The following is a 19,420-nucleotide window of genomic DNA, read 5'->3' as shown; positions in this document are numbered from 1 at the left end:
CAAGTATTTGTGTGCTACATGAAAAAACAGTATTTTCCTCATGTGCAAAATAATAAACTAATTTGCACCCCTTGCATTATAACATGGTTTGTCCAGGAGCAAACTTACTCCTATTTTTTTTTGCTTTTCTCTCCTTAATGACTTAGACCCAACGTGTCCTAGCATCACCATCCTACTACCACCATTTCACAGCCACAAACCTACTACTACTTTAGAACAATCCTCTTGCTTAATTTAAACTAACTTGCTTGGTTTATTTTTTTGCTTCATTTAAGTCTTGCATTAATCATAAGAGTGAGAGGATATTAGAAGTGTTTGTGTGTTTGAAGTTTTTTTTTTTTAATATATTCAAAAAGTTTAACTTGGTTCAGAAGCACGAAGACAGAAAGAAAGGCTTTCAGTGGAGAGAAATCTAAGGCTTCCAGTGGACGTATCTTTCAGGCTCAGTAATACCGCTTTCATACTGCCGCCCCGGCAATATCCCGGGTTTTCCAAGCCGGGTTTTTGCCGGGGCTCGGAGCGTCCCAACTCAGAAACACCATTCATACTGCACCTCGGACCCGGGAATTTCCCGGGTTGACCCCATTCATACTGCACAAGTCTGTGCCCTGGCAAACTCCGATTCTGCTTCAGCTTGATCTGCACTCCCCCATCCACCATTTCTCCTAAACTCCTTCTCGAATCTTCCACGGGCTCCCACCAATGACATCATCCTCCAGAGACAGGCAGACAGCCAATGAGCTTGTTTTCTGTGCAACCCGGGTTGAAAAACCCAGGTTGCACCATTCATAGTGCAGGCAACCCAGGTCCGACCCGGGAATTACCCCTCGATAAATCCCGGGTTGAAGACCCGGGTTTTTAGACCCGGGATTTTTGACTTGTACCATTCATACTGCACCAAGACCCGGGTCGTTTGAGCTCGCCCCGGCAAAAACCCGGGATTTTGGTGCAGTATGAATGGGGTATAACTAGGTATCTGTAGCTTGTGTACTATGGCACCAACCTAGGCACCTGATTCATCAAGTCACGCATACTGAGCGCAATGTGCGTTTGTTTCAGAACACACGTAATTCGGGCCTGCGCTGGCCCAAATTCAACAAGAAACGGCTCTAAAGATACGTGCGCTGATGAATACCGGTGCAGGTCTGCTCTGCTCTACTACAAAACACGCTGCAGGATTCGTCCAATACCTATAAAGAATGTACAGTCAATAAAGAACACACAGAAAAAGATAATAGTTAATGTCACCTGGTAATAATATAGGCATTAATGACAGAACATGAAAAAAATTTAAATATTTTTATTTTATTTTATCCATGAAATACATTTATAAGGATGTTGCAAATGTCTGCTGTACATAAAATACATTTATACAGTTGCTACTGATTGCATACATCTGTTCTAGCATACATACACAGCCATCATCACTATTAATCGGAACTTAGACTAGCCCTGTAGCTGGAGCAAGAGATACGTCTGAAAAACAAGTACCTGAGAGATGCCCAGAGCTTGGATCAGATGCTGCTGCGTGTGCGATTGGCACACCCTTAGGGCTAGATTTACTAAGCTGCGGGTTTGAAAAAGTGGGGGTGTTGCCTATAGCAACCAATCAGATTCTAGCTTTCATTTATTTAGTACTTTCTACAAAATGACAGCTAGAACCTGATTGGTTGCTATAGGCAACATCCCCACTTTTTCAAACCCGCAGCTTAGTAAATATAGCCCTTAGTGTACATTGACTATGGCCAAACTTTCCTTCCCCGCCCCCTCCATGAAATCGTCGGCAGTGGTAAACCTCATTTGCTCTCGAAGATAAATTGAATACTTAGCTTCAATAATTTGTTAGACAAACACGTATGTCCTTCACTGCATGGAGACTCCATAGGCAACAGGCAGCCGGCAAGTTGAATCATGCATCAATACTTTAATGGAGGAGATCTGGCACAGTCTTCAGAACTCAACACAGAGGTGTAAAGAAGATCTGCACAACAAGTTCGGTTTGCAAACTAAGCAATTACATTCATATATTGCTTATATAAGAAACATTACAAGGTGCACTATACTTCCTTGTATGGTCTCTCCCTATTGTAAAATAAACAGACTACTTACAGGCAAAGCTATCCCATGCCATGAAAAGACATCATTGAATTTAAGATATGTAGTATCTAGTGTATTAAATTCTAGTTGGAAAAAAAAATCATATAAAATTTTTTATATTTTTATTAGTCAGATAGAGTTAGTGCATTTAACTGGCAAAATAAGATTGATGTGTTTTGTTGGCTACCAGATGGCAATACTTATATATTAATAAATAATGACTTTTCATTAAATACACAAAATAGTTTATTTCTGGAAGACTGATACATGGAATTGCATAGCTATAATTACAGAGGAGTTAGGGTGCAGAGAGTGCGAGAGAAATGTGTAACCAAATGAATGGTAGATATGGGCTTCTTATATGGATAATTACATTGAAGAGTTACATATCTACTTACTCCTGTTCTTTGATCACTACTCTTTCCCACTGGTCGGTAATCTCCCCTGAGCAGAGATCTACCTTCTGTCTCACGTCTGTACCTCATACTTGCCTACTTTTTAAATCTGTACTCCGGGAGATCGGAGTACAGATCATGTGACAGAGGGTAGGAGGGGGCGTGACGACATAATAATGTCACTATAGCCCCCCCCCCCCCACCAAATTTAGGGTATTGAAAAGTGGGGGGCAGGGCTAAATGACGCAAGTAAGCCCCGCTCCCCGCTATTCAATGGCGTGAATTTCGGCATTTTGCAGGGTCCAGGAGGTTTGCCTACTCTTCCAGGAGTCCGGGAGGACTCGCCGGAAGTCGGGAACCTCCCGGAAAATCCGGGAGAGTAGGCAAGTATGCTGTACCTTCGTCATCAACTGCATATGTACTTGTTCTGCTTTTAGGCATATTGTTCTATGATTTGTTTTACCTACTGTCTGACACTGTAGAGTTTTGTACAAATAAACAACGAAGATGATGATGGCGGCAGTTACTTTATATTAGACAGAAACCAATTGACAATACCATGGAAACATAACTTTGTAAGGTTGTAGTAGTAGGGTAGTAGCAGGAGGAGGAGGTGCTTTGGGTGTCAGTGGCATGGGGGAGGGGCTCTTGCAGGGGTGGACTGGCCATCTGCATTTTTTGGTACTAGTAGTACTAGAGCTCTGGGGCAGCACACAAGTGACATGGCTGCATGATTTGCATGCCGGGGATGACAGCAGAACCACCCCCATACTACAAGTCTACTAAGTCTACTACGAGTCTTTAAAACATGATAAACAACAGTACTATGCCTTACATAGACTTGTGGTGTATGGGTGTATACCTAATCCATTTAGTGTCACGGACAATACTGATATGAATGTCATTTCTACAGCAAAGAAAAAGCTAGATACATACTCTATGGACAAAAGTATTCGGACGCTTGACCATTACACCAACAGGGTCTGTAATGACATTGTATTCAAACACATATACTTTAATATGGAGTTGGACCCCCTTTTGTAGCAATAACAGGTTCCACTCTTCATGGGAGGCTTTCCACAAGATGTTGGGGTGTTTCTGTGTGAATTTGTGTCCATTCATTCTGTAGAGCATTTATGAGGTCAGGCACTGATGTTGGATGAGACAGCCTGGCTCGCAATCTCTGTTCCAGATCATCCCAAAGGTGTTCAATGGGGTTGAGGTCAGGCCTCTGTACGGGTCAGTCAAGTTCTTCCACACCAAACTCATCAAATCATGTCTTTGTAGTCCTTGCTTTGTGTACTAGGGCACAGTCATGTTGGAATAGAAAAGGGCCTTCCCCAAACTGTTGCCACGAAGTTGGAAGCATAGCATTGTCCAAAACGGCTTGGTATGCTGAAGCATTAAGATTGCCCTTCACTGGAGATAAGGGGCCTAGACCAAACTGTGAAAAACAGCCCCATGCCATTATCCCTCCTCCACCAGACTTCACAGTTGGTATAATGCAGACAGGCTGGTAACGTTCTTCCGGCATCTGCCAAACCCAGACTCGCCCATCTGACTGCCAAACAGAGAAGAGGGATTCATCACTCACAGAACACGTTTCCATTACTCCACAGTCCAGTGTCGGTGTGCTTTACACCACATCATCCAACGCTTTTTATTATTATTATTAATTTTTATTTATAGGGTGCCACAAAGTGTCCGTAGCGCATACATGTACAAACAATGGCACAGTACAAGGTGAAACAGCACAGTACAAGTAACAGTAAGCACTATAACTCCATAAGCTCAAAGCAGAGCTAGATAGAAAGGATGAGGGTAAGAGATATTCAGCACAAACTGGAAACCTGAGCCCAAAAGGTGGGTGCGGATGACAGGTTAAGAGCCACTGAGAGTAACAGAGAGAAGCGAGAGGAGTCAGAGGGCAGAAGGACCAAGAGGAGGTGAGCTGAGTAGCTGGAGAGCAAAGATAAAAATGGTGGAAACAGGAGGAGAGAAAGCCCTGCTCAAAGGAGCATACAATCTAAAGGGAGGGGATAGACAGACTTAGAGACAGAAGGGTGAAACGGTGAAATGGAGACAGAGTCATGGAGGGGAAAGGAAGGGATGAGAGGGTAGCCGACAAGGTGGGTAGTTAAGCGGGTGACTGAAAGGCTATTAAGAAAAGGTGGGTTTTTAATGTCCGCTTGTCGTTGGTCTTGGTGATGTCAGGCTTGCATTTAGCAGCTCGGCCATGGAAATCCACTCCATTAAGCACCCGTTGCACAGTTTTTGATGTCACTGAGCTCTTTAGAACGACCCATTTTGTATCACAAATGTTTGCAAATGGAGACTGCACGGCTAGGTGCTTGATTTTATACACCTCTGGCAAAGGGTCTGATTGAAACACCTCAATTCAATAATTATCAGGTGTGGTTCATATAGTGTATGTAAAAATGAAGCTATACCTTGATATTTCCCATGCTGTCTGTTATATGGTGCCAACAATAATGTTCTATGCTTTTTCCACTCCAGCTCTACAACGCATTTGGATTTGTAAAACATCTTCCTTTACCACACCAGAAGATTTTCAAAAATCTAAAAATTATATTTGCATTTCTCGGGAACGTTTTAGAGGAACACAAAAAAAACAGGGTCCCCGGACAACCCCGAGATTACATAGACTGCTATCTGGACGAATTAGATAAGGTAATGCGTTTGTGGAGCACATTATACCAAGCATGTGACATCTAGCAGTTGTCCAATCAGAATTGTCAACACCTTTGCACCAATTGTTACATTTATTCATGTGTCTCCAGAGTGTCAAGCAGAGAATTTCAGTAATGGTGGAGGTTCTGGATAAAGAACCCTAAGGTTCTCCTTGTTGGGGGAAGGGGGGGTACAAAGACTCTGTGTGGACGTTTTTTGAAAACAAAATAATGTGTAAGACAATTTTAGAGTCACTGACTAACTGGGCTAATTTTTCACAATTGCACATGGCCATGTCTGTATAAGATTGTGTATACTGCACTTAAAACTACAGGTCTAATATAGAATAGGCCACAATTTTTCATCCTGAATGGCCTTACGTATGTATTTTGAGATGCACATATCAAGATAAGTGAAAGCAGTAAAGATATGGAAGTCAACATTATCCAAATGATGATGAATGCCGCATTTGCAATGAGTTTTTGATAAATAAATAAATATATAATTAAAACTAATGTCGCCCCCACACACTCATCAAGGTACTCCCGTACTGAATAGCACTGGGATGTTGGATGTCTTTGTAATAACAGTACGTTGTGAAAAATAGATTAAGTACTGGCACCATCATGTCCACGGCTGCCAGAGAATGCTTACGTTTGTAGAACTACAAGCGCCAGCATGTTCTGGCAGCTAGGGCCCACTGGAATATATAGTTCCGCAAAAAAAAAAGGGGGGAAAACAAACAAAGACATAAAATAAAAATGAAAACTCCCCCAAACCCCTTATTAACCTTTTTATTCAACTCCTAAATCCATATGGATTCTTCTTTCCTAAAGTAGTCTGTATAGTTTAAAAATAACAAACCATAACAGAACAATGGTACGTGCTCCCTGCACTCTGGCGCTGCGGCATAAACAAGTGACGGGGTCAATACGTAATAAGCCAAAACATCTTGGCTGGAACGTGCCAATACTGCTCTGATTGGTTGTTTGCGCATTGACCCCTTGAGGTCAATTAAGTTTATTAATTTGTGTTGCAGCTCTGCCAGGAGCAAGTAGCATTGTTAGAGTTAAATAAAAGGGAGAGAGTTTAGGGAGCACTGCGAAACTCCCTGTTATAGCATGAGCAGCCAAACCTGCCATGGCCTGGTGCTGGCTGGGGCTTTTGCAGGTAGCACCATGTCATTGTCCTCATATTTTAGTGATAACCAGCTAGAGCCATAGTATTGGTATGACATATGGCAGCTTAAGATAAGTACTGATTCTGTCCTAATCATCAGCACTTATCTTTACACCAGCCTTTAGTCACAAACAATACATACTCCTCCAGAGATGCATATATTGAGACATTTCCAAGAATAACTACACTGTGGGGTAAATGTATCATAGTGCGGGTTGTACAAGTCGCCGGAAATCGGCGAGATGACAGCTTAAATTTAAAGCGGAGCTGCCTTGTAAAGGGAAACTTCCCTTTACAAGGCAGCGCCGCTTTAAATTTAAGCTGTCATCTCGCCGATTTTCGGCGACTTGTACAACCCGCACATAATACATTTACCCCTGTATCACCAGGGGGCGGTCTATACTTAAGAGTGCATGCCCCTACTGTACTGAACTTGCATTTGCCCACCCGCTGCTCTGCCTGTCCAGGTGTAAGAGTCCACAACTTCAAGCTAAATCAACTTAAGGCAACTCAAAATCCTCACGCATTTCACTGGGCAGTGTTGCAGAGTGGAAGATTGCAGCCCACAGTTGGACTTCTGTTTAAAATGGAAAATATCTGAGAATATATCTAGGAGTGTCCAGTACATTTTTTTCTGTCCACCAGATCTCTGCAAGGAGAGAATTATTTGCTCCTGCTGTTCCTCTCGCACATCCTCCAAACAACTTAATATATAATTACAAAGTTTGAGAACTAGAGCAATGATGCACAAACTTTTTAGGCTTGACTCCAAGGGGCAGATTTATCAAACCTTGTAAACAGGAAAAGTGGTGATGTTGCCCATATCAGCCAATCAAATGCTAACCATCATTTATCTAGTACATTCTAAAAAATTATAGCTAGATTCTATTTGGTTGCTATGGGTAATACCTCTACTTTTCCTATTTAGAAAGTTTGATAAATCTACCCCAAGTAAGTGTCTGAATGCTATATAGCAAATAATGTGGTTCCTGATCCACATAGTGCCCACCTCTGGATTAGAGAGCTAAAATTGCAAAGTCAGTTTTGTGACTCTGGCTGGGGTTCGGTCAAATGATGCAATGAATGTTTTAGACGTAGTTCTCATTGGCAAGATTGGTCAAATGGTATGCGTTTCGAGGGTGATGCCAATAAAACTGTGCCTGTTTTACAGTTATTGCTAAAAATTATGGTGTTGGATTGGAAAGCTAAAGTAATTTAAAGCTGTACTTCCACCTAGGAAAATATTTTACTAATGTGCCCAGTAAAAGAACAGGCAAATCAATATAGCTCACCACTGTGAAGCGACAATGGATGGGCGGGTAAGGAGTGGTAGTAGGGGCAGAGTGGGTCATCCAGCTTTCAATGATCCCATTTGTTATGTACCCAGGAGAAGGAAGACAGCAACCAGTCAACCTTTGATGCTGAGAACCTGTTCACATGTATGGTAGATCTCTTTGTTGCTGGGACAGAGACCACATCTTCTAGTCTGGAGTGGTGTCTTCTTTATATGATGCTGCATCCGGACATTCAAGGTAAAGTCTACCCAAAATGTTCAGTCTTATTCTCTGATGTTCTTGTTGTTGCATGCTTCGCCCTGCCTACAATAAAGTGGCTGTCTCAAGCAGGTAGACAATACATTTAAATGCTAAATCTGAACGAGTGATTTATTTTGTTAGACCTAATAATAAGGGACAGATGACAGACCCTATACCTCTACAAATATTTACATTAGTTTGTGTAAGAAGACAGTGATATCCAGACAGTTTATTCAACTCTTAATATTTTTTGTGATTCAGGTTATTTAAAAAAAAAAAAAGAAAAGAAAAATTGACATTAGCGTGTTACAAACAATGGTCACATGACAAGTGTGTCACAGCAAAAAAAAACGTAGGAAATACAACTGTCGTGTAATTTCAGTTGCTACCTCTCACAAGATATTGTTCAGGAATACTCCTGGATGCATGACTTTAGGAGAGAAATGACAATATGAGTATTACAATGTATCATATTTTATTCCAGAGAAGTGTCGGGAAGAAATACATAGAATTCGAGGAGACAGAGACCATCTAGACTATGAGGACAGAATGATGATGCCGTACACACAGGCTGTGCTACAAGAAGTCCAGCGCTGTGCCTCAATTGTGCCACTAGGAGTCACTCACTCCTCCATAAAGGACATACAGCTGAATGGTTATACTATACCAAAGGTGAAGATAAGTCCTTCTTAAGAATTAAGGAATTAGTAGGATGTCAAGTAAATTAATCTACTGTGGCTAGCAATATTTCAGGATCATATCTATAAAAAAAAAAAACACACACATATAAGGCCAGCGCTAATTCAATCTCCTACAGATCCTAATTATAATAAAATACTGTTAAAAAATCCTCCAATCTCTTGAGCAGGTATAAGAGACCTCTAACCTCTAGTGGTCAGTGTTTCATTTCAGGTGACTAGTGTAGGGCAGACCTCTAGTCAGCTCAACGCGATGTTATACTAACTGTTCACCTCCCTGTTCTGCACTTGCTGTCTGGAGCCTTAAGCTTGCAGCTCCCAGAGCTGCCTGACCTGATTTGTTTATAGTATCACACAACTATGAACAAACCAGACAATAGGAGCCATCAACTAGATGTAGCTGATGGTTTTTCCCCTTAACAACGAGCAAGTGGCAGAGATGGAGATTTTGTGGTGGGAGTGGAGCCTAGCTCTCCCAAGGTTTACATCCCAGGACTCACTGATGACTCCTGTCTGCACTCCCCTGATGACGGAAGTGGAATTGATGTTTGACACAGGGTCAGGTAGAGTCAGTGGCACACACATGGGTGGAGAGTCACCGACACAGGCCGGCATGGAGAGTCACCGACACAGGCCGGCATGGAGAGTCACCGACACAGGCCGGCATGGAGAGTCACCGACACAGGCCGGCATGGAGAGTCACCGACACAGGCCGGCATGGAGAGTCACTTGTATGCTGACATATTTCAGAAAAGCAATTAAGTGACCCAGACCAGAAAAGAGGGGAGACCCTGGAACATATCAAACTTTAAACAGATTGCTAAAAATACCTCATTTATTATATTAGGGCCTGAGTCATTAAGGAACTAAGCGCAACGTATGTAAATCTGGTATAGTCACTGAGAAGCGGATGGGAAACTACGAACGCTGACGACTACAGATGTAGGTTTACTCTGCTCTACTAGACCAGACACTGCAGGATACGTACAATACATATGTAGAATTTAAACTCACTAAAGAACACACAGAAAAACACACGGGTGTTGTATGTGTCCTCTGCGCTCCATGACGACTTCAATGCGGCTGCGTTCCTTGGCGTATAGCCCGGTTCTGGGCATGTGCAGAATGAATGTGCGAACAATACGCTCCTTAATGACTCAGGCCTTTGATTTTGATCACAGTGAAAGTCTTCTCTCATCAAAGTAAACTTGTCACTTCCAGGTCCACCTTAGGATAATAGTGGGCCAATATAAACTCATCTGCAATTGTATTCCAATTGTATATTGCATCAGTAGAAATGGATATCTTTAATGCGACAAGGTCCACCAAGATATTATAATTACTATAACGCAATCAGCTATTCAAAATATGAAATCATAATTTAACCTTTGGCTAAATCTTGCTACTTTGCGCTAATGTATAAACCAAGATCCAAGAGCACATAATATTAATTGTATACGTAATTCTGTGGCTCAAAGCACTAAATTGTTTATTGTAATCTGTTATTTATTTGTCCAGGGAACGATGATTATACCAGATCTGTCCTCAGTGCACTATGATGAGAGTCAATGGAAATATCCACATGAGTTTAATCCAGAGAATTTCCTGAACAAGGAGGGAGAGCTGGTGAAAGTAGACTCCTTCCTACCCTTCTCTGCAGGTAAAAGATGGCAAAAGCAATGGCTATCGGGGTGCGGAGAGAAAAGCATGTGAATAATTACAGGGACAATTTTGTTGTAAAAAGCAACATAAATGTCCAGGACTAATGTACAATCAATGAGTTAACAGCAAAGTTTTTGGACTGTTGTCAACACAAAACTTTGTTTGCATCTGCAGCCAAAGTACCTAACGGCAGGCTCTCATCTAATTTGTGTTGTTAATTGGGCATAAATCCTGTCAATCAATATACAAGCCGAGTGGCAGGATGATCCCGTATGTGGCCAGCTTGAGTTTTGGACAGGTCTACCATAGTAGTACTAGCAAGGGGAGTTCTCTACATACAACATCCAGTTACCTTGCTGGTAGCGACCTTTCTTTCACTTTACATTCTCATGCAGTCTACCTACATCCTGTACATCTGTACTCTCCCTACTGGACATTTGCTCACCTTCACAATATAGTGATAATGTGTATGTTAGGGAATTTAGACTAAGCTCCAATGGGGCAGGGACTGATGTGAGTGAGTTCTCTGTACAGCGCTGCGGAATCAGTGGCGCTATATAAATATATGGTGATGATGATGATGATGATAACATGAAAACACAAACAGTGGAAGAGCATTAAAAGGAGCATATTTAGAGTGTCCTGTTCCTCACATGTCAACAATCAGAAGTAAGAGGTGAACATTGTAACATTTCTTGGCATGGTAAAAATACTAAGAATTGTTACAAATATATAAATATGTACATAAATCATTCCTATTGGGTTTTCACTTGTCAACATTAGCTACAGGGCTGGTGCTAGCATGTCTGGCAACCCCCTGCAAAAAATAATTTTGCGCCCTCCTCTTTAATAAATTATTTGTTCATTCAATAATGTTTTTTCTTTCAATAAAAATCATATAATATACTTTACTAAAGAGAGTAATACAAATAAATACATAACACCAGGCTGTCAGCGCTGGGTTGGATTTCCTAGGAAGTGGGGTCTGCCGAAAACAACGAGTGAGCCCCCCCTCTAGGAAGACTCAGCCCAGTGCTGAAAGCACTAGGGCTCTTCCTACACCTCTGGGTGGTGGGTGTAGGGTAATATCAGCGATAATAAAGTTTAAAAAACTGGACGCCATTTTGTTTTGTGGAACTACAAGTCCCAGCCATGCAAGGTTGCCATAAACAGTGTGGGCATGCTGATGCTTGTATAACTACAAGCACCAGCATATCCATGGCAGCCAGGTCATGCTGGCACTTGGAGAACCACAAGTGCCAACATGACCTGACACCCATGGCTGGCTGAGACCTGTAGTTCCACAAAACGAAATGTTTGCAAAACCACAACACCCTGTTTAAAACCACAACATTTTAATAAAAATAATAAATACACTAAACACCCTCATTTATACCACATAAATGTATTAAAAATAAGAAAACCTCAATATACTCACCAATCTGAATTCTTCTTCTGTTATCAGTAGAGATGCTCACTGACGCCCGTGTTTTAGTTTTGTTTTTGGATCTGGATTACCGTCGTGTTTTGGTTTTGGTTTTGCCAAACCGCCATTGCTTGTTTTGGTTTTGTTTGGTTTTGTTTTTCTATTTTGTTGAAAAATCAATGTTTATGGGCATAAAGTAACCAAATTTAGTGCTCCACCTGTTTCTTGGATAAGTAAGGTAATTCTAAAGCTAATAAATTAGGAAGAAAACAGTTTAATCCCTGATAGGCCGTCCTTAATTCTGCACACGAACCTGATTGTCTTCCTCTCCATCTTAGCCTATTGGCAATGCAGCCATCGTCTTTGGGTGTATATTACACCCTACACTTATAGTTAAATATCTAAAGAAATGGACAAAAGCAGTTTGGTTTCTGTCTCTATAGCCCCCCCCCCCCCTCCACTTGTAGTTGAATAGAAAAAAAGCAGCCTGCATTGACTGAACAATATAAAAAAATAAATGGATCAAGGTAGTTTGGTGGCTGTCTATGACCCCCCCCCCCCCGCCCTCCACTTGTAGTTGAATAGAAAAAAAGCAGCCTGCATAGACTGAAAAATATAAAAAATAAATGGACTAAGGTAGTTTGGTGGCTGCATATGACCCCCCCACCCTCCACCTGTAGTTGAATAGAAAAAAAGCAGCCTGCATAGACTGCAGAATTAGAATATAAAAATAAATGGACAAAGGCAGTTTGGTATCTGTCTACATCAGATCCCCCCCATCCACTTGTAGTTGAATAGAAAAGAAGCAGCCTACATAGACTGTATAATTAGAATATAAAAAGAAATGGACAAAGGCAGTTTGGTATTTGTCTGCATCAGCCCCCCCACCCCCATCCACTTGTAGTAAAATATAAAAGAAGCAGCCTGCATAGACTGTAGAATTAGAATATAAAAAGAAATGGACAAAGGCAGTTTGGTATCTGTCTGCATCCTAATCATCCACATCATCAATAGCGCCCTCGTCGCCTACACAAATCTTCCCCTCATCCTCTTCTAATTCCCTCTACACTAGAAGTAAAATAGAAAACTATTCAGCCGTTATATAATCTAGAATATAAATAGAAATTGAGAAAGGCAATTGGTATCTGTCTGCATCATAATCATCAACATCATAATTAGCGCCCTCGTCGCCTATACAAATCTCCCCCTCATCCTCTTCTAATTCCAAAGTGGCATCCTCAATTTGTGTATCACCGGCTACACTCGGACTGTTCAGGCACACATCAGCAGAACTGCTAAAAGGGCCCTTCTTTATGGGTACATTATCAGAATGCTCACGATTAGACATACCACTGGTGGATTGACTCTCCACAGGGATTGTTGTCATTTCTGATTCAGAGCATACATTATCCTCAAATGCCTTACTGTTTTCTTGCAGCTCGGCTTTCCCGCGTAACAGTAGTTGTACACCACTTTTAGACTGCAAATTACTTGGTCTTGCTTGCTCACCAGTGACCTTATAAGAAGAAGGCTCAGTAATATTTTTAGATCTGGCAGTAATAGAGAAAGGCGAAGGCCTTATTCTTTCTTTGCCACTGCGTGTGTAGAATGGCATTTTGGCAATTTTTTTTTTTTTTATCGGCAGTTAACTTTTCCTCAGTTACACTTCTTTTTCGCTTCAACATGGTACATTTTTGTTGGGTGTGTGTTTTTTTCCCTGATTTAAAAAAAATATGTACTTTTACATCGCCTTTCTCAGATGACGTACTAGGAACACTACCATCAGGACTGGTGACAGAACCTGGTTGCTGATTCTGCTCATATGTGGACTGCTTTGAATCCATTTTAATGAGCCCAAAGCACTTGTAGTGTAAAATATTGTCTTATATATATACTGCTGACAAATATGACTTCTTTTGACAGCCAGAAAAAATATAGTGTAAAACACTGGGGAATATTGGACACCCCAAACCACTTGTAGTGCAAAATATTGTATTAGATAGATATTGCTGACAAATGTGACTTCTTTTGACAGCCGGAACAATTTAGTGTGAAACACTGGGGAATATGACACACCCCAAAAGCACTTGGAGTGCCCACAAAAGAAAAAAAAAACCCTCCTCTATCCTCCTCTATTACTGCTCTAATAATTGCAAATGGTATTATTATTATAATTGAAGAGATTAGTATAGACCCTCTTTGTGTACACTACTTGCTCTGTCCCTGCGCTAATATAGCCTGTGGCCTAACCCTGCTTTCTCCCTCTGTCAAATGGCGATGGATTGCTGTGCAGGCTGGTATTTATGCTTTTCAAATCTCGCGAGAACCTAGCTCAGAAATACGAATACATCGCGATGACGTTTTGCAACGATTATGATTCCGAATGGGCGAGAGATTACCGAGCCTACTCGGCTCGGTACTCGGATAGGCGATATTCGGATGGATTCGGATCTCGGGGAACCAAGCTTGCCATCTCTAGTTATCAGCAGCTTTTAATACAAAAATGTTTGTAAACCATGTCCCAAAACAGTTCCAATTGTCCCTGCTTGAAATGTCCAATATAAATTTGTAATTCTAATTGTCCATGCTTGTAAATATCTTTTGCTCTTCTGGCCAGAAGGGCCCCCATATTTGTAATCCAAACCGAAACATGCTTGGTTAAAAAAAAAAAAAAAAAAAAATATGACAGACGACGCTGAAACTTGTACAACCTCCGATACGCAATGACTATAACAGAGCCGCAAGCTCTATTTATAGTCTGAGGGATTTTCCTACGCTGTCATGGGTGACAACTTCTACAAGAAACTATTAATTTTTATAGAGCCATGTTTAATTTAATTGAACAACATCACCTGGATTAAAAAACGAGTATCACAGACATATCGGGCCTGATTTAGGCACATATATGTTAATTTTGAGTGTATCGTACACAAAGGACACTTGCTACAGCCTACGATTTCAGGGAATGGAAGGGGCATTTGGCCATAGTAAATTTACAGGAGGGGGGTGCCACACTGGAGTGCATGCAGCCACGTCCGAAGCCAGCTCTGGGCAACTCAATGCGACTTGTTTTTCTGCCTTGTCTCTTGCTCAGGCTAGAGGGCTAGTCTAAGTCCTGATCAGTAGTGATGACAGTCTCATATGCAGGCTATAACATGTGTTTACATTCACAAGCAACTGTAAAAATATATTCTATACTCGGCAGACATTAAGAACATCCTATTAACTGGGTTTTTTTTATGGGGGAAAAAACACTTTTTTTTTCTTTTTACAGTTTTATCACAAATGTCTATATTATTACTTGGTGACATTTTTTTATTTTTTTTTTATTTTTTCTGTGTGCTCTTTTGCGAATTTATAATCCACATAGGTATTGGACATATGCTGCAGTGTCTTGTGTAGTACAGCAGACCTGCCCTGTGTTTATCAGCGCACATATCTTCTGCTCCGGTCCTTGTTGAATTCAGGAGTACGTAGAGCCCATTTACGTGTGTTTTTTAACACATGTGCTCAGTATACACGCATATATATATATATATATATATATATATATATATATATATATATATATATATATATATATATATATATATATATATATATATATATATATATATATATATATATATTACAGAAATATAGTTTTTATAGTAGGTTAATTTGTCTATATCAATCGCAGTCCACAGTTTGACTATTTGATTTATATGGGGAGGTTGCATCTTCCCTGAGGATTGCTACTGGTATAGTGCAGATTAGTTGCAAGCGCCATCAGGAATTTGTCTTGGTTATTTAAATATGTGGAATATGAAGTCACAAAAGAACGCACGAGAAGAAATAACTATTCAATCAATGTCATCTGTTAATACTATAGTCAATACAATGAAAAAAAATATATATATCAGCCAACATAAATCCTTCTGCACACAGTCGCTTCCCCTGTACCCATTGTATACTTGGTCTGAGCAGTGTTTATAAATGGGTGGACACAGCTCCACCGATACTACATATAGAACTCATTGACCCTTTACTGGCAGAATGGTAAACACAGAACATAATGAAAAGCATCAGTCTCAGGAAAGCAGCCATGTGTATGAGCCTTAAATCAGTTCCAGTCAGAGGATACGGATCAATCAGCAGAATAATCCGGTGAAAGACTTGAATTCACAGCTGGAGCTATGTACACTAGCTGATGGAGTAATTACTCAGATACTAAACAGCAGACAAATAGAAAAAAACATATGGTATATGATTACAATGCAATCAATTCAGCTGCATGTTTGTATAGAAAAAATTGCATGCATGTAGCATGCACCTGACTTGATCATGCCACCATGCAGCCTGGGTCTTCTATGTGTGTGCAATAATAAACAGCCAATCGGGCAACCCTAAGGCTGATGTCCCAGGAATTGTTTAAATGTACTAATAGTATTGTTGCTAAAGCCAAATTAGTGTTTTGCACACTTTTCTTAGATGAAATGTGAGATAAAGTATCATTTGGGGGGAGATTCAATTGTCGGCGATGTGGCGTGCAGACATCGCACCGCACACATTGTCGGCAATTATGGTAGGAATCTCTGCTCATTTTCCTGTGAGGAAAAAGGAGCAGGGATTTCTAATCAAATATCTGCCGCGTCTGTTATAATTTACTTCATATGAATGCACATGTTTGTTGACTTGTGCAATGGATAAGAGGGCTCACCCTTCTGTGGCCACTTCAGAGTTAAATTATTTCACTGCTACGGTGTCATCTTTTTTTCTGTTTCCCTTCAGGACCACGGAGTTGTCTTGGGGAGAATCTCGCCCGCATGGAGATCTTTCTCTTCTTCACCGCTATGCTGACGCACTTTGAATTCCAGTGGCCGGATCAGAAGTCACCCCCTGACCTCACACCGGTGTTTGGGATTACTCAGGCGCCTAAACGTTTTAAGATGAGGCTGGTGCCCCACACATAGGACTGATTAATCAAACATTACAGCTCCCCTATACTTCAGGAAGACCAGCAATGATATTATGCTGACTTTATTTTATTGCTGGTTTTCCACCTGTATTATACAGCATCTGACTGTTTAAATCTATGGGGCATATTCAATTAAGCCACAACATCGCGGCTACGCTTTTTAATGGTTATTACGGTACCGCAACATTGCGGATTTCTCATCACAACCGTTGCAAAATGCGCAGTGTTGTGGTAACGCAAAGTGCCTTCGGGTCCGTTCCGGAGGCATTTTGCTCTTAATTGAATATGCCCCTATAGTTTTAAATCTATAATCTATGTTTTGCTATTATGCAACATTTTTTTTAATTACAGTAGAAACACAAAGATTTATTTTTGCAGATGAAAATCTAAATTTGCAGGGTGTAAACCTGAGAGATTATTGGGTTGTAGTTTTTTTTCAATGTTTAGTAGGCAGCCAATCAGAACTTTGTTTGTAAAATAGCAGTTTATGGTCCAACAATGTTAAGCAATCGGTAGTACTCCCAGCACGGCCAAACAATTAATGGCAGCCTGGACACTTGTAGTTAATCATGGACAAAATGGTTAATTAAATCTATATTTGTACCAATTTACTCACACCCAACACCAAGGGTTGCTACCCTAGTGCTTTTCAACACGGGGCTGGTTAAACTAAAGGGTCTCATCCCTGTAGGGAAGTCAGCCCCGTGCTGACCTGCCATGGGCTGGTTTGGCACTATGGCATGGAGACACACACTGTGGGATTCCCTGCTCTAATACCACCAGCCCTGGTTAGCATAGCCTAGTGCTAGAGCTGGTAAATTCAGTGGGACCCTATGCTTTATGTCCCACCAATTTTGCCAGATCCAACCTAAGCTGGTAGCACTAGGGCTATTTAGGTTTATTTATTTTTTGGAAGTGGGGGCATACTGTTTTATTTTTGTCTTTTGTTTAAATTATTTTTTAACACACAACATGGTCAATAATGTAAGGAGAGATCACACCCCTCTACTGTACTATGTCTATACATGATCGCCAACTCCACCCCCTGCTTCACCTCTATAAGGTGCAAGAGCAGACAGAGACGTTAACGTTTAGACTGCACAAGAGAAAGCTCTTTTGGGCTTACGAAGTTGGACTTATGTCCAACTATACATGAACCCCCACAGCCTCTACAAGGGAAAGCGCTTGGCGACACACAGACTGATTACTAAGCGCTTTCTCCTGCAGACACTAAATGCATCCACTCCACTCTATGAATAAGTTAAATATATTGTCCCACAAATTGATATCTTGTCCTTGCATGTGGGGGACCTACAAGGCACATGAGTGAGCCTAGCCCACATTTAGGTAGGAATGCCTCAATCCACATATTTCCTCCCAAAATAAGATGAAACTGTTACACCCTCTGCAGAAACCACAATCAGATCAATGCCCTTCCGGTATAATCAGGGTCATGATGTCACAGCATTTCTACTGTATGTAATGTTCCCTTAGTGACTGCAGAGGGATTTATGTGAGCAGTGTGGTAATGACATAGTTGCCTACTCTCCCGGAATGTCCGGGAGACTCACAAATTTTTTGGGAGTTCTCCCGGACACCCGAGAAAGCAGGCAAACCTCCCGGATCCAGCTATCTCTGCTGGTGAAGTGGGAGGGGGCTGAGCTAAACGAGTCATCATGGTCCCGCCACCTGCTTGCGATTGGACGAAAATGGCAAAGATTGAAAGGGTGGGGCCTAACGACGCAATTCACGTGGCCACGCCCCCTTAACGGACCCCCTCCCATACAACTTATTTGAAAAGTCGGCAAAGTATGGGTAATGAAGGTATTGTGGAGGGAAAGGAAGTAGTCGGGTGGCCAGGAGCCAAAGCGAGAAGCCCATGATTAACCTGACATTTGCTCAGTTCATAAAAGTTAATACATGCTTCCTCTAGGTTGGCAGATATCTTTAAATAACTATTGTAGCCTATGGCAGCAGTATAAACACCTGTTAGTATGTACTCTTATTGATGAAGCACTCTAAAGATCCTCAAGACAAACCAATATGCACATACATAGTAACACACTAAAAAACACAGTAGAAACTGACATTTAAGTGGACCCATATATTCATTGCCACCCTAGACTTTTTTTGCTGATAGATATATATATATATATAGATATAAACCGTAGACACGATACATGGATACAAGAATATAGTTATTCAGGATGCACACACTAATGAACACATTCATATTCAAGACAATACATTTAGAGCTTTATTTATCAAGGAGAGAAAGGGCTAAATCCATTGATATAATTCCCTATTTAACAAAGCCCCCGGGCCTGTGAAGGCTTTAGAAAGTATAGTAGTTCCAGACTACATCATTACATCATTAGGTTTAAAGGACATTCAAAGCAATTCAGAGAAACACAGCATTGAAAAACTGTCCATGTGACAACAATTGATGGGAATCTGCGCTTTATGAAAATGAAAACCATCATTGAAGAGAACGCCCATGAAATCTCTTGAGAAAAAGTCCACATTATAAATGTCTTACAATCTTTTCAACCCTTAAATCTAAATAATAAAATACAAGTCTTCCAAATATAGCATCAGCATATTCAGAATTTACTCGTCTTTATCTTCCACCTCCCTATGTAGTGTACTTACAGGAGATGAAAGTTTAAAGGGTTGTCTAATAAAAATTCTTTCTGCTACACGGTGACTCCTCATTGATCTGGATACAAACTAGGAACTATATCATGATGCTGGAAAAATAAACCAGATCAAGAAATGTG

The 19,420-nt window shown here is 40.9% G+C and overlaps 1 protein-coding gene across 2 annotated transcripts in view; it reads left to right on the top strand.

Annotated features, from left to right (window-relative positions):
- Nucleotides 1–19,420, top strand: part of LOC142104326 (cytochrome P450 2J4-like) — a 258,403-nt gene that overhangs the window by 5,709 nt on the left and 233,274 nt on the right. The window contains exons 5-9 of one of the 2 annotated variants that reach the window (XR_012679557.1): nt 5,010–5,183; nt 7,750–7,894; nt 8,382–8,569; nt 10,114–10,255; nt 16,454–17,062. Coding sequence is in view for 1 of the 2 variants with exons in the window: in XM_075188926.1 (XP_075045027.1) it covers nt 5,010–5,183; nt 7,750–7,894; nt 8,382–8,569; nt 10,114–10,255; nt 16,454–16,635 (831 nt within the window). In the remaining variant the exon portion in view is untranslated. Of the gene's footprint in view, nt 1–5,009; nt 5,184–7,749; nt 7,895–8,381; nt 8,570–10,113; nt 10,256–16,453; nt 19,306–19,420 lie in introns of those variants that run through there. The other variant, XM_075188926.1, reaches the window with a different exon arrangement.

The sequence above is a fragment of the Mixophyes fleayi genome, chromosome 10 (assembly GCF_038048845.1).
Source record: "Mixophyes fleayi isolate aMixFle1 chromosome 10, aMixFle1.hap1, whole genome shotgun sequence".
Taxonomy (NCBI): domain Eukaryota; kingdom Metazoa; phylum Chordata; class Amphibia; order Anura; family Limnodynastidae; genus Mixophyes; species Mixophyes fleayi.
This window is presented reverse-complemented; position numbering and strand designations above follow the sequence as displayed.